This window comes from Chroicocephalus ridibundus, chromosome 14 (assembly GCF_963924245.1).
Source record: "Chroicocephalus ridibundus chromosome 14, bChrRid1.1, whole genome shotgun sequence".
NCBI lineage: Eukaryota > Metazoa > Chordata > Aves > Charadriiformes > Laridae > Chroicocephalus > Chroicocephalus ridibundus.
In genome coordinates, this window is record NC_086297.1 from 4936088 (window position 1) to 4960564 (window position 24477).

Sequence of the window (24477 nt, forward strand, 5' to 3'; positions counted from 1 at the left end):
TGAGATATTCAATTGCATCCTTTTTATTTCAAATGCAGGAAAATTCCCTGAGTAAGCAGCTTTTTACTTAAATAAAACTTTTCCAGAACTTAAAATAAACCCGTGGAACAAGTTCACACAGCTGAGGGTGAGCTGGAGACGACACCTTCTTTGGCCCAGGGAAGCAGAGGCCTGGCAGGAGCTCTTTAACTCCTCATTTCCCAAGCGTCACACTGCGCTGTCACCAGCCTCCTCCAGTGCGGCCGTCTCCCCCACATCTACAGCTCCTCTCCGACTTATCTCTGGGGTTTGAATTACTCTTTGACTACTCTGCCATGAAAGGGATTTTTCATATTTGGTCTTAAAAAGCAATCCATGACCTGAAGAAGCAAGGATGAAGGCGGGGGGGGAGAGAAGAAAAAAAAAAAAAAAAGAAACTGAAATAAGATGACTGCACTGCTAAACAGAATAGCTCATTCCTTATAGTTACACAAACTGGGTCCTCATAGTCTGGAAATTATGCATCCCAAAGCTTTGGAAGCAGAAGAAGTTCTGTACATAGAACGAAGAGTAGGCTTTTAAACTTGTACTTTAGAATTTTAGATAGGTATGTATGTAGATTTTAACACACACCCCATAAACCAAAGATTGCAGGAATGAACAGACACGGGAGACGAGGCATTTGCTCAAGGCCTTGCAAGGTGAGGTCTGCTGCACTTACCCGGACAGTCTGCTGTCTCTTTGAATGCCCTTTTCTTACAGCATCCTCGGCACATGTTAAACACACATTTATTGCCCTGGGTTGGGAAGAGCATAAAGAAGCTTGGATCAGTGAAATAAAATTATTATTGGTTTCTATAGTAAGCAGCAACAACGGTACAGCTGTGCACATTTAGACCTTGGGTTAAAAACACAAACTCGTATGTTAGGCTGTCACACCTCGGTGTAAGGAAGCTGACAGAGCTGTCCTACGGGGGGGCAGCTACCAACTGTTTGCATTTCGAGAACAAAAAACAAAACAAAATAAACAAAAAAAATTCCACGTTCAACTTCTGCAACATCAGGAATCTGTTGGGCAGCCTGAGTTACACAACACAAGCAGGCAGGTGCCACCAGCACTTTGGAACAAGCCTTGTGACGTTTGCTGCAGTTCTGTGCAAAAGCAGGATGTGAAACACAGCGCCTGACCTGCGTGCTTGCTGCTCTCTGTAGCTACACTTAAAATAAATGTTACCCCAGCAATTACTTCCCTACTTGCAGCTTAAAATATAGTATATATTTTAACAAATATCTATTAAAATGTAACGTATGGCCCTTAGGGGAGAGCAGCAGTTGAGTCTCGGCTGTAGCGGACAGAGCGTCTCTGGGGCTTTGGCTCACACACGCTCAGTGACCCTTTAGGAAAGTGGGGTTTTGCTGTTTGGTGTGTCTCCCTCCACCCCACGGAGGGAGCCCTGGTTGAACTTTTTGTTTGTTTGTATTTTTGGTCTCCCCCCGTTCCATGACATGGCTTAGACACATACAATCCAAAACAAAAACCAACACACACAAACGAGCCCAGGCCCAGTCACAAGAGTTCAAGGGCTGCCTGCGACATTACAACGCTGTAAGAGCAAAACAAAAATGACACTAAGCCCAGCCTCAGACAGTCATGGTTGATGCACCAAGCCGTGTCACCTGGCTTAGCCACGTAACAGGACGGCCTTGAAAGCAGGCCCGATGAATGCGCAATGTTCTCCCAATAACTAAGACAGCAAGAAAAATATTTTCCTCTGTAGCTGCAGCTCCAAATTGAGCCCCAGCTGTCTGCTATTTCTAAGGTGCTATAAAGCGTTACAGAAGAGCAACGCCACAAGCCTGTGTCCCTGTGTCCTCACCCCCTTAGCTGCAATGCTACAGTTTCTGCTAGAACACAAAATTATTCCTTGTGTCTTACGACCTGCTCGTGTGTCTGCGTGCACAGGTGTATTAGCAGCAATAAATACACTCTGCTCACTCAGCTCAGCAACATCACCCTGTCAAAGGAAACGGCTATGTTCCCCGAGGGAAAATAAAAACCCAATTAACTCTTTTCAAATACAAAATATATGAAGTTTCATATATAAAGTTTCAAATATATATACTATACACAACCTGAAAAACAGCTGGTGAAAGCTGATGTTAATCTGCTCGCAACACCAGAGCTGACTGGGTGTTCATTCTTGTTCCGATTAAGGGCAGAGATACAAACCCAACAAAAGCCAGAGCTGCAGCTGCTGCCGACACTCGCCACAGACCGCGCTGCCGTGCTGTCTAAAATCTTTGTATTAGTACACCGATAACCACGCCAGTTACTCAAATTCCCAATCCTCGCAGGAAAACACCACCCACCACTAACCCTAGTAAGAGAATTTAGAATCATAGAACAGAATGATAGAATAGTTTGGGTTGGAGGGGACCTTTAAAGGCCATCTATTCTACACCCCCCCTGCAACAAGCAGCGACATCCACCACGTCTTTGGGTAACGTGGGCCAGGGTCTCACCATCCTCAGCGTAAAAAACTTTCCTTTTAACTAGTCTAAATCTCCTCGCTTTCAGTTTAAAGCCATTACCCCTTGTCCTATCGCAACAGCCCTGCTAAAAAAGTCTGTCCCCATCTTTCCTGGAGCCCCTGTAGGAACTGCAAGGGGCTGGAAGGTCTCCCCGGAGCCTTCTCTTCTCCAGGCTGAACCCCCCCAGCTCTCTCAGCCTGTCCTCACAGCAGAGGGGCTCCAGCCCTCCCAGCATCTCCGGGGCCTCCTCTGGCCCCGCTCCAACAGCTCCGTGTCCTGCTGCTGTTGGTGCCCCAGAGCTGGAGGCAGCACTGCGGGGGGGTCTCCCCAGAGCAGAGCAGAGGGGCAGAATCCCCCCCCAGCCCTGCTGCCCCCGCTGCTGGGGATGCAGCCCAGGCTGCGGGTGCCTTTCTGAGCTGCCAGCACGCATTGCAGGCCCATGGCCAGCTTTTCACCCACCAGTAACCCCAAGTCCTTTTTCGCAATCCCTCCATCCCCAGCCTGTATTGATACCGGGGGCTGCCCCGACCCACATGCAGGACTTTGCACTTGGCCTTGTTGAACCCCATGAGGTTCCCACAGACCCACTTCTCCAGCCTGTCCGGGTCCCTCTGGATGGCATCCTGTCCCTCAGTTGCGTCAACCGCACCACGCAGCTTGGTGGTGTTGGCAAACTTGCTGAGGGTGCACTTGATCCCACTGTCTACGTCTGACGAAGGCATTAAACAGTACTGGTCCCAGTACAGACCCCCGAGGGACACCACTTGTCACTGATCTCCATCTGGCCATTGAGCCATCTACCACTACCTGGTCGTTTAATTCCCATTTAATGGACACTGGCACTGACTTACCTTAGGGTTTCCACATTGATCACATTTTGCATATTTTGCTGGAAAAGAGAGAGACCTGATTTCAGCAATGGTAAGTTAAAAAAAATAATCAGGATCAGACAAAGCTTGGCGCTTTTCTAGCCAGAGAGAGACTGTTTTTGAAATAAAGTACCTCAAAGAACAGTGCAAAGGTAAAGATACTTTGACTTTTCAAGTGCCCCTAAGCTAAATCCAAGCATAGAAAATTTTAATCCTCAAATAAGGTGTAAAAGACGAGGACATCTGCTTGAAATGCATATGAAATTCCAATTTCAAATACTAGCTACAGCTACAAGTTACTTTGTAAAGCATTTTGATCTTAAAAAGATTCTTATAGTGGATCAGTGACCAACTTCTTTGGTTGTTTAACTAATGAACATAATTTGAGTCACATTGCATACTATCAAAATTTCCCAATAATCCTCCCTCTTTTAAAAGAAGCTTCTACAACTACATTGACAAGGAAAATAGTGGCAATTTATGACAAATGTGGTATTAGCAACTTTCCATGCATTTACGCCAATAAATGGAACTTACGTTTTAAAGATGGATCAAAGCTTTTATTTGGATTTCTTAACTTCTTTTTTTGCTTATTCTTTGACAGAAGCTCAGCATTTCCATCTTCTTCCTCTTCCAGAGCACGTTTTCCGCGCACACCTTTTTCAGTCCCACTGGCTCCATTCTCCTTGCATCTCTCCTTTGGCCTGAAACAGTGAATATCATCCTAAGTTGTCTGAAGGGAAGAAGTAGGTGCTCCCTGGCCACTATTCTGGTTTACAGAACTCTGGGTAAACGGTAAACCTTTCTATCATGGCAAAATTACAAGGAATTGTCATTGCCCTTAGAAGTGGGATATAAAAACCTAACTTTTTTGTTACCATTTGTTACCATTGTTAATAACAGACACGCTGCCAGATATATTGGTTGGAAAGTCAATAAAAGTTGGCCAGTTAAATTGGTTAGGCACCTGTTAACCTGTTATTCCCAGGTTTTACTTCAGTTTTTACTGAAGTATTAATCTTAACACGCTTGCTCTCTTCTTCAGCCCAATTTTCACAACAGAAAGGGAACAAACTAACTGAAAAGCTTGTCCATACAACACAAGCATCCTTTATAGAATACAGTCGAGTGCCCATCTTTGCTACCCTGGCAGTTACCAGCAACATTCGTGTTACGTATAACAATAAAGTACTGTCAGGTAGCATATCTGTTGCATATCAGATTCTCTTTGAGCTGCAATGCAGTGGAATTCTTCGTTTTTACTTTCCAGAGAAAGAGAAATCTGAGGAGGATCTAAAGGAGAAGCTGCATACAGTGAGCAATATCCCCACAGACAAAGCAACAACCAGGAAAAACCCAAACCAGAATAAAAATTATCCAATATCTTCACTTATTTTCAAATGAATGTAAGCTCCTAGAACAGAACTGGATAGTTCTGTCTTTCCCGCCCGTACTATCAGCTCTGTACTGACGGTACGGGCGGGAAAGGCCTTGGGGACCTGTTCATGTTAGAATAGATAACTCACCCTGGCCTGATGTATGGCTGACAGATCCAGTGGAAAAAAGGCAACCCTTCTTTTGGCTTTTCTCCTTCTTTCTGGTTAGCTATTTCTTCCTGCGGCATAGAGTTACAGTCAGTTTTCCTGGAGTTCTCAGGAAATGCTCTAAATAATACTTCAACCTCCAGGAAACTACAAATTGTAATTTATACTAACAGTTACTGACAGTCAAATACAGGCAAACTACTAAGACAGATGAACTGAAGCAGATTTGTAACTCCTAAATCAACTTTATCCCACGTAAAGCCGTTCACGCTTAAGGGGCCGCTACTGTAGTAAACTACCAATATCAAGGCTGGTAAGCCACAAAGTTCCAGTGGAGTGACTAACAGACATCAACTGCGTGACACACAGGCTAAGTTCCCACCAAGTGCGGACAGTGCTGTTCTGGGAGATCAGGGCCCAGCTTGGTACCTGGCATCGTAGTTTCAGCTCCCTGTTGACATCTACAATGCCCTCTAGAGTCTTCACTTTTGCTAATTCTTCACGCAGCTGCTGGTAAACTTGAAGCCTGAGGCAAATCCCAAACATCAAGTCATATTTATTCATTATTGCTAGACTGAGGAAATCAACTAAAAATGTCTTTATAAAAGCTTTATATAGATTTTTCTTGCTGCACTTGCCTTTAGTAGAAGCTTATCTTCTTTCTTGTAAGTCCAGAGAAAAGCACACATACCTGCCCCTCTTTTCCAAATAAATACTTGGCACACAACCAAGGTACTTAGGGATAAGCTGACACGAACGTACAGTGCATCCATCAGCTGCTCCTCAGTAACTGCCCATGCTCTTACTCCACAATAAACGCAAGACAGCTTGCCTCACAACGAACAAGGAATTAGTTAACTCCTGTTTGCCATAAAGCGCGTGTGTGCGTACGGGCAATTACCACACGGTAGCTGATGTGCTGGGAGCGCACGCCCTAGCTTATCTTGTGGTAACTTGTTCATTCCCCGTGCCCTGTTTCCCAGATATGCAGCGAAGGGTAAAGGCCTCAGCCCACATTCTCTCCAGCCAGGTCCAGGAAAGAAAACCTTGCAGCACACTAATTCTGGCCAAACAAATCCTTGTCCAGAAAAGCCAGACACTTGCTAAGCAGGATGAGCCCTGAAAATATTAAGAGTTCTCTGGAGATACTCACGTGTGATGCCAGAGCTTGAAGAGATGAGCCCTAACATAAGACAATGGACAAGGGTACTTCTGCACTATCTCCAGATACTCCTCAGCCATCTCCCACACCAATGGGTTTCGGCCCTCAAACAAAGCTGGGTTATGAAGGTTACCTTCTAGGGAATGAAAAGAAATACTCAAACTTTCATTTCAGGATTGAAACAGAAAACAAAATCTAGGCTCTGGAGCTTGATCAGCTCTGTTGTGATTCTACCAGCCAGTCACAGAAACATCAGCCATGTACGCAACAAAGAGGAACACAGGGTCCACTGAGCTCTAGCCTGAACTCAGGATACTATATTTCACTATACAATTCTTAATTGAGGCAAATAGCTCATATCTAATTAAAGTACATTTTACAGAAAAGCATCCAGTCTTGATACCAAGACCGTAAAAAAAAAAAATAAATAGAAAAAACACTGCTTTTGTTGCCCAATGGTTAAATATTTGGACAATGGGTGTCTTACCCTGTGTCTGTATTCACATTTGTCTGGGCTAAGTGTACAGACAATGCTTCTCACTATGCTTTTCTCTACTAGCTTCACAAGCCTTTTGTTAACCAGTATTTTCTAAAAATAAGATTCTACAACCTCTACAAATATTCTACATATTCTACAAATATGTTTGAATGCTTTAACTGTGCGAGTGATTGAAAGCTTTTTCTGATGTCTATCCTAGCTCTTCCTGTAGGAAGTTATGCCAGTTCTTTCTTGTCCCAACCCAACATGAATCATCTGCAGGAATATCAGTGGACGCACTTACTGCATCAAGATCCACTTAAAAACTATTCCACTGATTAACAGATATCATGAAAATATTCCAGCACAACAGGAGTCCCACATTCCTTTGTCAAGTAATTAGATTTGAGCTGCCCACTCAATGGTACTACAAGTCCAACATAACAATTCTTACAAATCTTTAAGTGATTCCTGGTCCTGGTGAGAGATGGCCAATACGAGAGGAGAGAGAATGGCCACTCAGCTCTCAATCAAAGCTGTTCACCAAGTCAGTCTACGTCTATCTCTTAATAAATGTATATGGGGCTGCTAAGGAAGTAAGAAACAGTTCGTATTCTCATCTATGATGAGTAGAAGTTAATTTTCTTTACCTGCACTCATGACACCATGCACTCCTGTCTTACGAATACATTCTTCCACATCACTGAGACACTGGATATTTCCATTTGCAAATACAGGAATGCTTACAGCCTTTCTATACCAGTGAATAAAAGATGCATAAAATTGAGAATTAGAGTCAAGCCAGAAAGTCTACTCCTGTCACACAAATTTGTTTGCTCTTCAATGTCACTGCACGCCCCGCTAAAATCCACTAAGATTGGTCCTACTCACTAACCTGACAGCTTGAATGTGCTCCCAAGATGCCACGCCAGCAAGCGGTCCTTTCTGTTCTTTAGTACGGCCGTGCACAGTCAGCAGCTAGAACACAAAGTTACATTTACTTTTCATGTGTATGAGCCACCGGAACAAATCCACTGACAAAAATTTCCTTTTACCCCATACACTTCATGGATGCCCCTGAATTCCCACTGCAATTTCAACAGTGCAGAGACTTTGGTATTACAGAAAGATACCAGCAGCTCACCTACCATGGCATGGGCTTCTTTCACCTTGCTATTCCACGGCATGACAAGATTGTATCTTGGGAGAACCTCCGTATTTCCTATTGCATTGGCTCCCATTAGTGATTCATTATGGAATTTGTGGTATGTTGATGTGTCTTGTTCCTCAGCAGACCTGAATACTGTCAGTACTGGCTCTAACAGACTGTCTCTTCCAATTTAACTGTAGTTAAATCCTAGAAGGCTGCCTAGGTTCTTGGATACTGTTTTTGCTATAACCCTGTGGATTTCATGCATGTGCACTGCCTCCTGCGGCACTATGTTAGACTGAGATGCTCAGCCACAGTGAAGGATGCTGCACTGCGCAGTGATTACAAGACAGACTCTGAAGTCATGATGTCTTCCACATCATACCATTGACCTGCTGCCTATGGCTCCAAAAACATACAATCTCTCTGCATCCCGTTTTCTCCGTCTGTAAAACAATGTAGCCTACTCATCTCCACAGTACACCAAGGTCTGGTCATCAGATGCTTTACATAGAGACACGTGTCCAATGCAAGAGTACAGGGAGCAGCTGCCTCCTTACCTGGCAGCCAGCTTTCTCCAGCATCTGTGCATACTTCACTGTCTTGTCAATTTCTGGGAAAACGCGGATTTTGCATGTGATGGGAACAGAGAGCTTCTCGTTAGCCAGTAAAACTGGGAAAGATTGAAAAGACAGGTAAGTGGGCTGCACAATGCTATGAAAAGTGCCTACTCTCAAGATCTGATACTGGGTGTGGTATGGAAAAAACCCTGAAGTTAATGCTACGCAGTTCTCACAGCTTAAACAATCAGCAACCTCCTCTGCAATCCTTATTGCACAGGTTAATCAAGTAATAGTAAAACATGAAGCACAAAATCTGCACTCTAACAAGAAGGCATAAAATAGTCAGCATTTAATAGCCTTAACGTTTCCACTGCATCAAACCTTTACTTTGAAGGACCACCCCCCTCAAATCTTAGTAATTGATACAGGTTTGCCACCATCACAGGCTATTGTACTCCTTCTATTCTGCCAACAACATTAATAGTCGCTTGTCCACCTTTCCTACAAGAGATGCATTGCTTCTTTCCAAATTATCACCCAAATAATCATGACAAGCAGTCATGTCCATGGTAAGCAGAGGCTTATCAACTGAGGTAGGCTGTGGACCCAATTAAGTAGTAAACGTAGGTTACAGAGTCAGGGTGAAATCTAGAACAACATGTTAAACTCCCATAGTCTTTACACAGTGCACGGAGTCAAAAAAGTACTAAAAAGAAAGCTACTGAAGACGGCCAACAGGAAAACACTGAGCAATAGCATGCCTGAAATTCTCTTCTATTCCAGAGCTTGGATATGTAATGTAAGACGTCACCCGCCTCCTCTTAATCAAAATCCTAGAAGCTCTAATGATAGGTGCTTCTTATCACCCTTTCAAAGGAGCAAACAAGGTATATACAGGTGAAAGCAGAAAATAGTACTCCATCATTTTAAAGAAGGCTGGGGAAGAAGGAGGAAGAGGAAGCTTTGACCACCTTTTATACAACAGCCTAGCAAGACAACTCTCTTACTAGACAGCCTGGCTTCTCACCCAACTAGATGGCTTGGGTTCTCCTCTCACCTTGAGGCTGTTCTGATTTGCATCTTTCATTCCTAAGAAAAGTGCCCTAACAACCACATTACACACCGGGCAGGGAAGCACCGTCTATCTTTCCAAGTTTTCAGCAGCGTCTTTGTGCTAAACATCATTCAAGATTCCCCAGACCACAGGGAACACAAACAGAAGTGAGAGTCTTTAAATTCATGGTTCAGACCCTTGCTTTGAAGTGGGGTAAAGGCATATTCTCAGCTCTACACAATGACCAAAACCTTGCTTTTTAAATCAGTTCTGAATGTATTTCTTAAAAAAAATATGATACAGTTCACTATGGCTACCGATAGTCTGAAAATATCCTACAAAAATTTGGAGAACAGTGGCATAACTTGCTACAGTGTGGACAGAAAGAGTATGCTGAGTTGATCGGAAAAGGGCAACTGTGGCTGCAAGCAGAAACACAACTCCTGGCACCCGAGAGCTTCAAAGTGAAAAAGTAAGGCACTGTGAGCTCTGCTGTTTCTAGAGTTGGAGAGGCACTAGCACTAGCACTAAGCCATCATTAGATTGGGACTTAATTGACTCACTTTCACCCAAAGTCTGTTTCAGGTACTGAAGTCTTTCATCAGATCCAGCATGAGTTTGTAGTGGGACACCACCATCTTGAGGGTGCCACTAGAACCCAGTAAGAAAGAAAAAAAACCCAAACACAACCCTCCCCAAAGAAACATGCTGCACCTCCTTTCCCCCAAAATCCCTAAACCTCCTCTCCATGATAAGTTCATCCCATTCCCTCTCAAAGTGAGGCCTCTCAAAAGACTTACTCATTCTCTGAAGAAGATCCCACTCCTCTTGCAGAAATGCTCCGTAGTGACCTGTAACAAAATAGCATATGACTGACTTGTACAGAAGAGTAAGATTCTGAGGTACACAGCTTTCATAAACGTTCGCATACAAAGATCCAGAAACTTACACACCTCCCTGGCAGAAAGAGAGTTTCTCTGTCCTGCCCAGACTGGAATAGTTGGATCATTCTGTTCCCCACACCACCCTACACGGACAGGATGAACGATGAATCCCCACACCCTACTTTCACCGCTACTGCCATGGGCTGGTGTGTTGACACTGGCAGCTCAAAGTCCAACTTTTTATACCAGGTGTTTAAAAATTCCCTTCAGGATAAAACCTGATCATATTAAAAGATCTATTTGCTCCGTACACCACTGATGATTTCCTATTAGTCTTAGAAAGAGATTTTAGAAGATGAATGGGCAGTTACTGAACAAATCTTTCCTCAACCTTCTAAGTGATCTAAAATTTTCAAACACTGGTTCTGGGTTTCAAACATAGCTATCTTTGCAATACCTTTAAGGGATTCAGCAGGTTTTATCCTCTTATATGCTAATGTGAATAAACTGTGCAAGTATCGAGGAAATAGGAGACACTAAGTGCCTGCATGATATAATTTCAAATGTAGTTTTACAAAACTAGGCTGTTTGAGCAACTGAAATCGGAAAGAAAATCAAGCTCTTGCTAAAAATACTTTTCCTGAAGGATATTCTAGACACAAGAGCCGTCACTCAAGAGAAGTTAGAATTAATTATTAGCATATCTAATTTTTGCTCTAGGTACTACAGAACACTACCTGTTAAAGGAGGCATAACTAAGTCTGACTTCAGCAGTACTGCAGCCACTCCCCCACCCCAAGGCTTAATTTGGTCCTCTCGATGTTTTACTGACAACATTCACATTTGAAACATGCCATTTCTCCGTTTATCCAGGGTTCAGATTTGCATGTACCTCTCTTTGCAATCATTTGGGGGCAACCCAAATTTAGGTCTATGGCATCGCAATAATCTTGAGCCAACAGCGCTGCTTGGACAAACACTTCAGGGTCATTGGCACAGAACTGAGAAAGACACAGAAAAGTGGAATAATCAGGAGATAACTTTCTTCAAGTACTGACAACACATTATGACATAAGTTACGAAGCAACTACTTGCTACAGAAAACAGGCATAATACGCACAGTTAATAATAGAAAACATCGTTTCTCAAAAAAAAAAACCAACCAACCACCAAAACCCAAACAAAAACTGGGACGCTTACCAGCTCAAGATCCTCAACCTTCAAATGACAAAATGAGAAAGGTGAGCATTCAAGAGGCAAAGAATGTAGTACATGTAGGATCCAAGAACAGGAGGGAACAACTGTTAAAACCCCCTGTAGAATGAACAGCTGTAGCATTTTCATACATAAAGGTGGTGCAGAAGAAAAGAGTTACCTGTGGTGTCTCTGGGTCTTCAGACAAATCAAACTTTGTAGGTACCAATAAGCACCACGAAATGAATTCACGTTAGCATGGAGTGTGAAACAGACACGCTGGGCTGTTAGTCAAATGCTCAGTCTTGAATATAATTAATATTTAAATTTAAAGCACAGTGCAAAAATCAATTTATTAAGAAAAATTAGGTTAATTTGAAGCTGCTTTGTTGAAGAGGAGAGACCCAGACTATTCTTTCATTTATGCTCTTAAACAGATTTTCTAAAATTCGTTAACAAAAAACAATGCCATCACATCTTTAAATAATACGTATTTAAACTGAAACACGTGTGAGCAAAAGGTGTCATTCAAACCTAACAGCACTACATAAATTATGGCTGACACCAACTAAAACTAGAAAAGGCGTTTTCTTTCTGTGAGATGACTGAAACAATGGAAAGCCTCCAACCAAGCCACATCAGTGAGGATTTTTACACACTAAACAAAGCCCACAACGCAGACTGGGCTCAGAGGTACCTCTGCCTAACCCATCTCCAAGAGTCTGTGACCAAAACCCAAGCATGCCCCGAAATATTGCAGAAATCAGTAAGGACTGCTTTCCTGGGTCGATTCAGGGACTACTCTAGTTAGTTCCGTGCCTTATGTCCAACAGTGGTGAGTGGGAAGAAGCTCACAGTAATGGACACTCTTCACATAGGCTCACCCAGAACACACCGCCTCCGGAGCTGAAGATCTGTGTTCAAAAGCCTTCACGCCATTCCTCTGCTCATGCCGACTGCCTTTCCCTGTACTATTCTCCACCTCCACGGGCCCCTCTCCCTCTCTGGGATGGAGTGGAGGGAGGTACCTGAACCTCACACAGTACTCAAGAAGCAGAAGCAACACAAGCTTAAAAGTGTGTCCTACCTTCCTTGCATTCTTTTTCTAGAGCTAAGCACTGAGATCATGGTTTCAGATAATGACTCAAAAAACCATGATCCTCCCCGAGTGGTATCAGATCTGGAACAACCCTTGACTCTCGAAGACCGGCTGCCCTCCATTTCTAAAGATGAGGTGTGGAGGACTGAAACCCCATGAGAAGTCTAGTGCTCCAGCCCCTGTTGTTAGGAAGCCAAATCCTCTTTGCTAGACAGGGGATAAACAGGAAAACACACTTATCTACATGCGCTAAGTACCGCTAACGGTATTTAGGTGAAGAAAATGAGACCTGTCACCCCATACAATCACTTTAAAATCGGGGTGAGATTGCCTCGCTTGAACTCGCCCATCTGGCGATGCTCTGGACGTGCTGAGGCACCGGGGCAGGCGAGGAGCCGCATTTGGCGGCGCCACCCGGGGCAAGGCGAGCCCGGGCCGGCTCCTCCCGGCCGGCCCCGCTGACGCTCCCGCCCCAGGCCGGACCGGCGGCGTCTCCCGGCGGCGGCGCTCACCTGCACGATGAGCGGGCGGTCCTCGGGACAGGCCTCGCCGTAGAGGTTCTCGCGGCGGTAGTTGGCGTCCCTGAGGAAGACCTGGGCGTGCAGCATCGGCGTGTAGCAGAGCTGGGCGCCGTGGCGGCGGCTCAGCAGCCTCCAGGCCAGCTCGCTCTGGTCCACCATGGGCGCCACCACGTAGTGGGCGCTCCGCAGCGTCTCCCTCCAGAAGGCCTCCCCGCGCAGCTTCGGCATCTCCCGCCTGCCCGCCCGTGCGGCGCTGCGGCAGCCGCCACCCCGTGCCGCCGTACCGGGGCTCGCAGCCGCCGCCTGAGGCCCGGAGGCGGCCGCGATGGCTGGGCCCTGGCGGGGCAGCGAGGCGGCCGGACGGTGCCACCGCCATCTCACTCCGGCCGGCTCCGCAGCGCAGCCGCGCGTCGTCCCCCCCGGAAACCGCGGCACCGCCAGCAGGGGCCGCGCGCGGCGGAGTCCGGGCGCCATCGGCGCGGCTCGGGCGGGGGGACCCCGCGCTCCGCCGCCTTCCCGCCGCGGCGGCGGGCGCTGGCTGGGACCCCACAGGCCCCTCCCGCGGCGCCGGCAGGTGCTGCACCCCCCGCGGTCCGAGACGCGCCCTCGACCCGCGCGGCGCTGCGAGGACGGAAGCGGGCGGCCTCCCCGCCGCGGAGCCCCGCGGGCCGTGAGGCGGGGCGAGAAGCCCCGGGCGTCTGCCGGTGCGCGGCCCGTGCAGCCCCTGCCCCGAGCCCTCACGTGACAAACCCTGCTGCAAGAACTAGCTGAGCTTCAGGCTCTTCTCTTTCTCTTCTGCTATCTTCCACTACCTTCTAGAGGCCCAAGTAACCCTTTCTGCTATTTTAAATACCCAGCCTCTCCACCCTCCTTCAGCAGTCCCCTTCCCTCTTACGCAGCTGCTCCAGGGTTTGGGTTTGTTTTTTGTTTTCTTTCTTTTGACCCTCCTGTGCTGGCAAGGTATCTGATCTTCAGTTATGGTAACTTAAACTAATTGCAGGAGAAATAAACACCTGGTTCCTTTATGACTATTCCACCTTAAATCTTTTGGGTTTTACTTGACCTTTGTCTCACAACCAGAAAGTTTCTCTACTTCCGTGGTCTGGTATTGCTGCTTAAAGCCATCAGTTCCTTTAAACCGTGCCCCTTCTTGCGTTTTTTTTTAGCTATCATCTTTGGCAAAAGAGGCATATTTCTTTTCCCTCAGGAAGGTGGTAGAATAGCAAAGGAAAAATAATAGCTTCAATGCCAACTGCTAGATGTGCTGTGTGCCATGCATCCGTATTCTTACTATTAAGGCTATATTGCAGATTGAAGGTGTGCTGCCCCCGCTGTGACTTTTTGAGCCTATGTAAGTTTATAGGGCCAACAGGGGAGTGTGGTTTGCAGTCTCGAGATTAAGATCAGTATGGTGTAGAGAAGCCTGTGGGAAGCTTGCTGAAAGGGAGGATGGAAAGGGAGTAGCAGTTGACAGAAGACTCCCACTCCCGTTTCACATAGAAGGGTTGTGGTGTGAAGGGCTTTGCTTCTGCCCTTGTCTTCTCAAAACAAGTAACTGCAGTATTTGATTTTGCGTTATGCTGTTATTGTTCTGCCTACGTCTATCTGATGGACTACTGAGAAACAACAAGCAGTACCAGCGCTAATAAGGTTTTTATTTTTGGCACACTGTATTCAGCAGCCAGTTACATAATGGGTTACAGGGCAGCAGCTCATAATTAGACAATTACGGGGGGGGATGGACCCCAAAACAAAACAACCTGCTTTTCAAACAACAACCACAAGAACATTGAGAGTATAGAGGCTGTAAGGAATTCTTGAGGAACTTCTATTACTAAACCAGTACCTTCGAGCTTTGCTTAGATGAGACCATGCACATTTATGTTTATACAGAGAACTCGTCCAACTCCTGCTTCAACAGGTGGAAGAGCATTAGTCCTTGCTCCCTCCACAGAGCCCGGTCAGGCTTGTTAAACGCTTTAGCACAGAACTGTCGTACCTGTTTGCTTAAAGTTTAATCACTCTCTTTTTCCTCCTAGGCTTTCAAGACAACCAAGGCAAGTAGGATTCTTTCAACTCCTTTTTCAGGCTCACTACAACTGCCAGTTGTTAAATTAGAACAAACCAACCAATCTCCCGCCCACAGTTGGTTTATGTAGTATCCTACGCTACGATGTGCATGGTAGTATGCAATAGATATAATGAAGTCCCCTAGTATGCACGTGTGCCCAGTTCACATGGCCACTCTTCAGTATTAGATTCTGCGCAGCTGTAAGGCACCTCACCCTCACACAGTGCCTGCTTCCCTCCTTGCTACCCTACCACTTAACAACTTAATAGCGTTTATACCCATTGCCTATCTAACACTCTCAACGACCTTGAGGTAGATGCTATTAGTCCCATTTTACAGATAGGGAAACTGAGGCAGTAGCATTAACGGCTTGTCCAAAACTGCAACAATGGAGCCAGAATTAGAATTTGAGAGTTTCCGTGTCAGGCTTGGGGGTGTGTTGTTTGGTTGTATCGAAGGTATCAAAATCATGGCAACAAGAAGCCATGCTCCAGAATAATAAGTATTCTTTATTATTGTTATTATTTCTACAGACTCCAAATCAGATATGCCAGCAGCAGTTTTTGCTTTATACCAAGAAGTGAGAGATTCCAGATGAAACACAGGATTAAGAAATGGTAGTAGAGAATAAGACAAAAAGCCAACTAGTGATCAATTCTGTTTAATACTAGGAAAGCCAAAGAGAAAAAGACACTCTTCAGACCAAAAAGTATTAAAAAAAAAAAAAAAGAAAAAAAGAACAAGACTTATTTTGGAGATGCTTTAAGCTGACATTATGTTGGTTTTATTTCAGATTTCACAAAAGAAATACGTTATAAAACTAAAACCAGTTAACCCAGCCACTATCAACAGAGGGTGGTAGAAGCAAAAGACACTAGGTCAGAACCTGTAGTGAAGAGCCACCCATTCCTGTCACTGGAATGCTCCTGTACTAAACAGGATACTTTACGGGGGAATGAAGTCGGAGAGAACTGGGGTCTTACAGCGGTTCTGAGAGGCACAATAGCTCCTCCTGTTTGGTGCTTTGTTGCTACCCAGGTCTCCTCTGTGTCATAAGTGTAGCAAGGATTTACTGATTTCGGAAAGGACAGATCCAGCATAGCAAAGGCAAGAAATTTTTAATTGAATCTTATGCAAGTTTCCTTTAAAAAGGTACTATATCTTAAAATCATACCATCAAACTGATTACTTAGCTAACTTATGTGGGATCTCCAGTCTCATTACTAAGAGGAAAATGAATACACGAGGCTTAAGCAAGCCCTGTGCTAAATAAAACAGGGGCTTTGGGTAGATGCTTGTATGTTTGCCTGAGCTTTGGTTATGGGAGAGCAGGGGTAGGAGGATTTGTTCAGTTATTGTTGAAGAATTCTATTTCCTGCCCCGTTCCAAATGTCTGGTTGGGCGGTGAGACTGGAGGTGGGAGGGAATAAAGTAAAGAAATAGTCTTAATGCTTTACTAAGGTCCTGATAGAGCGGAGCACAGAACCTCGCACAAATATAAACAAAGTACCTGCCTAGGGACAGCTTTGCCTGTTTTTAATCACACCCAAGTTAAGGCTGTTCAATACACAGTGGCATCTATTAAGCCATCCCCTTCCCCCCCCCCCCCAAAAAAAAGAGTGAAAAGAGTGTATGATGGCAAGAACCCTCCCTTCTACCTTTTCCTTTTTGAACAGGGCAGGGCAGTGGGAGAAAGAGGAAAAAGAAAAAAAAAAAACAAAAATAAACCAGACTGTTCCAAAGATGCACTTTGGTTTAACAAATGGGTAACTTCCCCTCGTAGAATAAACCTTCCCCTCCAAAAAGGGATGTTTCTTTTCTCCTATAACCCACGATAAATTAAAACCAAGTAAGTCGTCTCTGGTTTGACACAATAAATACTTAGAATATATCAAATTAAAAAAATATAGTTACAAAAGCCTTAATGGAATCCTCTTTCTGACCTAACTACAGACAGATTCTTCACAGACAAAAAGTATCTCCGAAATCAGCTGCAGCTCCCCTCCCTGCTCACTGGGCTTGGTCAACAAGTGCTATCACATACCCTTTGGAATACTGTTAAGACCAAACAATATAGAGCACAAGAAACCTACTGCTAAATTTGTTTTTCATACTGCCAAGGGTTTAGGAAGCAACCATTGGTAGGGAACCCTCATAGCTGTGCACAGTGACAGAGTCACGGCACTAGAGTAACGTGGACAGGGATACTAGGGGAAAACAAAGCACAGGAAGGGAAGGAGGAGAGAGAACCCATAAAAGTTGGGAAAGGAAAAGATGAGCAAGAAAGAGAGAGAAAGAGACCAATCAAGTTCAGCTGGACTTCCCAGTTCTGGCAGCAGAGCAGATGAGATGTCGAACAACAGGAAGAGTTCCTTGGGGTCTGTCATAACAAGGAATGTTGTTGGTGTTTTCTTCACCATTGACCGTAAGTAAGCAGAAGAAGTTAACCCTCTCTGACACTGACACGTGGCTCTGCCAGTGAGCTGTGGATGATCCCAATAATTGATTCAACGCCATTTCCCTCCAATAAGGTGCGGTGATCCCCTTCAATAACATGGACAGATACTTTTCCATCGCATACCTGCACAGATACAAAAAAGAAAAACTTTACGTTCACAATTCACAACCAGCTGGTCATGTAGCTGTTTTGGGTTTGTCAGTCTTCCAAGTTACTCATAGTTTACACCACTGTATCAAACTCAGATGAAAACAGCACCACATTTTCATAGATCAGCTGCCCGGCATTGTTTGGAAGCAGTGCTTTAAAGCATGCCAGTTTGACAGCCTGGCAGGTGATCCACTCAAATACAAGCTAGGCAGGAAGTCAGCCAACCTGATGCTAACAGAGCAACTTATTTACAATATCAAGGAACGAATGATAAAGTAGCAACTTCCACGCCCTTAAGGAAATCAAATAATCCTCCCCTTTGCCTAATCCTTCTCCCACCACCATGAATCTTCCTTTAAGGTCATTATATAACTTTCATAACATGGAAGTTAGCTTGGAATCAATAACGAACGCAAGTCAGAAGTCTGAAGGGAGAGGAGACGCCAGAGGCAGGAAGGTAATTCTGAAAATCACTTCCTTTTCTTCCTGGTACCTGTACCATAACCTAAGACACTCAACCCTTTTGTGTTAACAGGGGCTAAAGAACAGTGACCTTATCTGGACTACAGGCTGAAAACCTAAGTTTTTTTAGGCCCACAAGAAACCCACATATGAACTTCTAAGTGGTCCACGAAATATAACCGAGAAAAAGCCACCTCTATTGTCAGCAGGCTGACACTTGCTCTTCAAAAGTCTGCCCTCATGTAATGGACAAACTTTAGGGGCCTTCAGTGAAAGGAGGACACTAAAAGTTACTTCTGTCAAGTTACACATCTTTATTATCTAAAGTCTATCAAAAGAGCTGCAACAATTAGCTATAGAAAACGCTCACTTATCCAATATAGAGGCTAGACCTTCTGACCCTCACTACCCTGAGAAAGTGCCCAGAACCAAATCGACTCATGTGCTTTGGGGACTTCTAATTCTTGTTAGAGCATGATAGCCACAGAATAATGATTTCTTTCAGGTTGGTTTCGTCCCTTCTCTCTCAGTAAGGATGGTTTTTGTGCTTTTCTTTTGCTCTCACAGGTGTCGGGAGAACCTCAACAGTCACCAGTGGGACTCAGACTGACCTCTGAGAGTCTGTAGTCTCCACCCAGACCTTCTTCATATTCATTGTGAGACTTCGCCCGCATCAGTGTCACATTCCCGTGATACTTGGACTCTGGTATATATTTGTCAGCAGCCTTCAGTTTATAGTAAAAGGAAGCAGCAGCAAAGCTGAGTGCTTCACGATTGATGTTTGTATGAATCTGAGTTATCAGGTCTGCAGCAGCATTCACACGAGCCTCCAGATCTTTCAGGGGCAGAAGAACCTCCAGCAGCTGGAAAATATTAACATTTTTTCCCCCCATTAGTCTCAATATTTGAGAATCCATCTCCATTAAAAAAACCTGCACCCCTCCCATGCAACATAAAGACATATTAAAAAAAAAAACAACAAAACCCAAACAAAAACCCCCAAACATTACCTTATTGTATTCAATGCCTGTAAACTGCTGAACAAAGGCACACAATGCTTCAGTCTCCAATGCAGCCTCATTTCCTTGGGACAGCTTGGCTCTGTAGCTCTGGAAAAAGAGAAGAATAAAATGCAAACATGAGAGGAATGTGCCCGATCTTGAACGTTAGATAAAAAACAGTTACAGAACAAAGGGCTCTGAACTGGGAAAAAAGAAACAGGGGGAAAACAAAACAAAAAGGGTGGGGTGGGGGAAGAAGATCCCTTGAGGACAGATTAGAAAGAAAATCCACAGGCGGCAATTGCCAAGAGCCTACAATCCTCTAGAAAGTACAATGAAAACAGAAAGGAAGGCTTAAGCAAGGTTTCCTAGTACCCCTACATGAAAATCTCATCTTGCGCGCTCCAGGATCTTCCAGAAGACATACTAATACCATGATTTATCACAGCAAGAGCAACAACAACATTTGTGTCCCAGCCCTCTCCAGTTAATGAAGACCACCCCCCGTATGGTTCCACCCTTCGGTCATCCCTAAACATCCACTGTCTACAGCTGTCTCCCAACTCCCCCGCCAAGAAAAGTCTGTCAGCTTTTCAGATGGCTCCTATCTAGGATAGTAAACTCTAAGAACACGGGCCCTGATGACACAGGATGGTCCCCAGACAGATTTTCTTTGTATCTCTTACCTGAGTGTATGCGGCCACAAAGGAATGAGACCCATCAAAGAGGAATAGACTGTTGAGTGCATGGGAAGCATTTTGTTGTGCTTGCAGTTGGGAGCACATTTCAAAGGCTACACAGGCACCGAAGGAATATCCAGCAACACGGTAAGGTCCTTCAGGCTGTATCTGCTTCATACAGTCAATGTAATAGGCTGCCAGGCTCTGTATGCTGTCCAAGGGAGCAGCTACAACACAGAAGCGAGTCAGAAACAGACTCTGGTAAAAAGACACTAGCAGAGACAATTACATTTTCAAGACCTCAGAAACAACCATGCTGGAAACATATGGGTTATTTTGAAGGCAAGTTTCTAAATTATGGTTTGCAACTTATGTTTTGGACAAGGAATAGTAATGTTCCTGGTTTCCAGAGACAAGTAGAACTGCATCTCTTGTTTTCCTCCTGCATGCTTATCTGCTGGCAGGGACACAATCATCATCTCATTGTTCCATTTCCCTGTACGTAAGCTCTTCAGTCTAACTTTGTACTTCCCTTGTTACCTGGGGATGTCTGACACAACCCTATGCAGACTATAGGTACTGATGCTTGGTCCTCCACATTTAAGAGTCTAGAAAAAAGCTCTCTCTATAAGGCAACTAAAATTCAGAATGCTACATTTACAAAAGTCAAGATGCTGAAGAACTGAGATACCTTTTGTACACTGCAGCCCATAGCAGGGCATATGAAGTCTGGAGGCGAGAGTGTTGAAAACTGCAATGGATCCTTCAATAGGGTGAACAAGGAAAAGAGGACGCTCTGTGCTCTGAACATCATTGAGACGGGTGATCGTTGGCCCTTCTGGGTTCACCAGCAAGTTGTTCAAGTCTAGTTTTGGAGGTTCGCCTGGGCCTGTCTTCATCAGCTGGGATGGCTTCAGCTCTTTGAAGGGAAGCACACCAAACACACACATTAGATTCAGGATCAGTCTTGTCATGTAGCCATAGTCCTAAAGGAGAATCTCAGGGCTGCTCTGGGTTTAGCCCACTGGCTCACTAGTCATCACGGCACAGACATAGGGATCTTCCTATTGTCAGTTCCTCTGTGGCAACTGCATATCCTTTTGCCTTACAGTAAGCATGACATTACATTGTTCATTCCTCAGACAAGTAAAAGGTCTCAAATTACATCCTGCATGCATCTGCATAATATTACTCATGCAGGCAGATGCTAGCCAGGCAAAAAAGCTGTTTTCAAGCCCTTTCTGATACCCTGCCCCAGAACCGATAGGCCCGACCCAGTGGTCAATGCACTTCAATGACACGTCTGTCACTTAACAGCCTTTTAGCTATAACCTTATTTCATGATTTGATAGAGGCTTATATCACCAGAGATGAAAGCAACAGACTGGGAGCTTAATTGTTCGGATTCAGGGGACTGGTAGCAATGCCGATCCAGATACCGTACCCTCTGCTGTCCCAGACTTGGAAGAAAGTTCACGCAGTTTGTTGATTGTGAGGAGCCGAATCTCTCTCATGGTCATTACGATGTCATAGTCCCTCTCCAGTGTCTGGCGCACCTCCACACCCATCAAGGAATCCAAGCCCAAGTCTGCCAAGGTACTCTCAGCATTCAGGCTGCTCACGTCACGGACACCTGAAGGAAAAACAGCACACTAAGAAAAGGCCTATTTCTTTTCGGCTCTAGGCCTCTCTAAGTCTTCTCATCCTCCTTTTTTCTCCTAAACCCTGAATAAACTGCAGCTACAGAGAATTACCTTTCAGGATCATCTAACGCTCTCACAAGTCATCCCTTCTGCAACCTACATCTGGTCATATGGGAATCTAGCCTTTAGAGCACGTGTTAAATGTGCACGGCTTTATAATATGGGAGACATTAGTCTCGGCTAAATAGCTACGAACATTGTCACTTCATCTCTAGACCAAGTTCAGAGCAGCCAGCTAGTGTAGTTTCACATACTGGAGGCTCTAACTGAAACTGCAGTCCTAGACATAATGCAACTAATCCTCAGCTACAACAGGAGATTAAGCAGTTATCACTGTGAATGATGGTTGATTGCAACACTTGATGTCTATCACATCAGAGGAGGCGGTAATTCATCTAGTCTTCATCACCTTTTCCCCTTCAGTTTTCACACTGTTCAAGTCTCTCACCCTTTCCTTACCTGTAAGGGGCTTCTCATAATAACACTTGCATCTACAGCTCTTCCTCCCCTCCTCCACCTTATGCTGCCCCGTGTTGCCACCCTTTCCATCATTAGGCTTCGTACTGGCTTCTCCCTTTATCATCTTCACACACTCTCTCCTTCCAAACTAACTCTACAGCTGGTAAAATTTCTCAGACACTTTCCTAGGACTTCTAAAAGCCACGTCTATTCTCTGAGGTCAGATGTGCTGTCAGTTACTGCATGCAATTCCTTAACTCAGGAGACTTGTCTTTAATTTATCAGTACCTCTTTTGGTAGAAAACAAAGAATCAGTACACACTTCAGTCTGCTGAAGAGGTAACTGAAGTGGGACATAGTACAGTTGACAGAGATCATTCACTGTCGACACAACACAAGAACAGGGAACACGATGGTAAAAGGAAGCAGGTTCAAGACAGGAGGACATGGCACTTCTTGTAACGCGTAGTTCAGCTACAGTTACTAGATGTTCACATAACCACTCAGTGACCAGTTAAGTCACTAAGTACATAAGAGCTGCTTTTTGTGGCATAGGCACATCCCAAGTTGAATGTTTGAAAACTGGAATAGTACCCAGAAAGTTAATCACGTATTTGCCCTATTATGTGCTGACACAGAATTTTGCTCTTGGGGGCTGTTCCTATTGTCCTATTAGGACAAGAGGAGATGGCCTCAAGTTGTGTCAGGGGAGGCTTAAGATGGGTATTAGGAAAAATTTCTTCACAGAAAGGATTATCAAGCACTGGAACAGGGAAGTGGTTGAATCGCCATCCCTGGAGGTATTTAAAAGACAGGTAGAGGTGGTGCTCAGGGACATGGTTTAGTGGTGGTTTTGGCAGCATTAGGTTAACAGCTGAACTTGATGATCTTAAGAGTCCCTTTCAACCTAGATGATTCTGCGATGCTATTGATTCTCCATTTGGAGAAAGGCACCAGTCCACTCTAAGCAAAACCCAAGAAACTGAAGTATGTGTGCACACGTGTGTGAACATGCTATGGGAGAAAAGCCCACACTGAAGAAACAAATTGGTTACTGGAGAGAAGGAGCAGCGTAAAAGAAAAAGTATCCAAACCACCACCACACCCACACCACAAGAATCAGGAGGAGATGCTGAACAGAGCACCTGCAGCAGCAGCACCGCTGCTTTCCAAAAGCATTGGGATGGTAGACACTGCCCAGCAGTGCTTGTCTGACAGCACTTACCCAGGATGTGAGCAACAGCTTCTACAAGATCCCGTTGACTGCCTCCTTCAGTTTTCACAGAGACCTTCTCTGCTAGGACAAAACTGGACATGACAGGATGAGGCTGATTCAGGAAGACATCAAGCACCTCCAGGCATGAGCTGATTTGCTGGGGCACGGTTCCCCCAACCACAATCTCTTTGTTTCCCATTGTCCTCAGAAGGATACCCACGTCACCAATGGCTCCCCATTGGATTGCCAGGCCTGGAGGAGAAGTCAGAAGAAAGAACACACTAGGAAACTAGCTAAAGCACATGGCAGCAACAAAAGTGAGTTTAAAAACAGCTAAGCAAAGGCCTGCATTTCCTTTGTACTGTTAAATGGTCAGTGTTCATTCACACATGAATGACCCAGGGTAACAGCTAGGGGAGGAAACAGCCTTCAACATTCATTATCGTTCCAGACAAGTGCAGAAGTTTCTGGTGAGCTGATTTTCCTCTGGATGTTTGGTGGGATAGATTATTCTGCGCAATGAGTAAACTCATCTTACCTGGCAGTCCATCATGATGTCTCTGCTCACAGATACGCTCCATGGTAGAATTGGCAAAGCCGTAATTACTTTGCCCAGCATTTCCTCTTCCACAGCTTACAGAGGAGAATACAACAAAGTAGTCCAGGTCTGGACACTTCTTACGAGTCACCCTTGGAGCAGAGCAGGAGAGAGAAACCCCATCAGAAAAACCTGCTATGTGTTACCACGGAAGGCTAGCACGAGACTAAAATGGCTACGTCTGATCAGCTTTGTGACCATAAAAGCAGTTCATATTTATCCCTTCTCCAGACACTTACCAATCCAAATGAAGGGTGCCTGAATACTTGGGCTTGTTGACTTCCCAGAATAATTCTGGGGTCTGATTTTCAATCATGCCATCTCTAAGGACCTAGTGGGGAGGGAGAAAAGAAAAAAGAGAGAGGTGCGATTTCAGAATCTCCAGTTTCTCCATTTAAATCTGCCCTGTGGTTTGAGATATGATAGGCTATCACTACACAACGCCTTTTTGTAACTTTACAGTACAGACATATCTTGAATGTCCTAAAATATGACAAGGACCACATGGCTTTTGGCAAGTCTGCATTTTTCCAGTACTGCCACTGCAGCCTTCAACTGGCAAGGTCTGTATGGGATTTTTCTTGTCCCCAGGGGTCTTGGATGACTTTCATCTCCAGAACTGAGCTCGCTGGCCAACGAATGCCGCTTCC

At 44.9% G+C, this 24477-nt stretch overlaps 2 protein-coding genes across 3 annotated transcripts in view; both read right to left on the minus strand.

Moving 5' to 3' along the window:
- On the minus strand, nucleotides 1-13875 carry DUS1L (dihydrouridine synthase 1 like). 2 transcript variants are annotated; one of them, XM_063352224.1, is made up of 13 exons: nucleotides 13021-13875; nucleotides 11108-11216; nucleotides 10132-10182; nucleotides 8275-8387; nucleotides 7460-7542; nucleotides 7215-7318; nucleotides 6078-6222; nucleotides 5354-5450; nucleotides 4907-4995; nucleotides 3918-4084; nucleotides 3363-3400; nucleotides 701-776; nucleotides 1-359 (listed from the first exon to the last, which is right to left on the minus strand). In XM_063352224.1, the coding sequence occupies exons 1-13, from the start codon at nucleotides 13501-13503 to the stop codon at nucleotides 208-210; spliced, it is 1707 nt and encodes a 568-aa protein (XP_063208294.1). In that variant the 5' UTR covers nucleotides 13504-13875; the 3' UTR covers nucleotides 1-207. The 2 variants fall into 2 exon arrangements, with proteins under 2 accessions (XP_063208294.1, XP_063208295.1); XM_063352225.1 differs by lacking the exon at nucleotides 11108-11216 and having other exon boundaries at nucleotides 13021-13514.
- A 1714-nt stretch (nucleotides 13876-15589) lies between these two features.
- Nucleotides 15590-24477, minus strand: part of FASN (fatty acid synthase) — a 44007-nt gene continuing 35119 nt past the window's right edge. The window contains exons 35-43 of the mRNA XM_063351679.1: nucleotides 24067-24158; nucleotides 23768-23919; nucleotides 23239-23481; nucleotides 21296-21484; nucleotides 20543-20770; nucleotides 19858-20078; nucleotides 19181-19279; nucleotides 18782-19033; nucleotides 15590-17681 (exon numbers count right to left, since the gene is read on the minus strand). Coding sequence (XP_063207749.1) covers nucleotides 17544-17681; nucleotides 18782-19033; nucleotides 19181-19279; nucleotides 19858-20078; nucleotides 20543-20770; nucleotides 21296-21484; nucleotides 23239-23481; nucleotides 23768-23919; nucleotides 24067-24158 — 1614 coding nt within the window. The 3' untranslated portion in view covers nucleotides 15590-17543. The remainder of the gene's footprint in view (nucleotides 17682-18781; nucleotides 19034-19180; nucleotides 19280-19857; nucleotides 20079-20542; nucleotides 20771-21295; nucleotides 21485-23238; nucleotides 23482-23767; nucleotides 23920-24066; nucleotides 24159-24477) is intronic.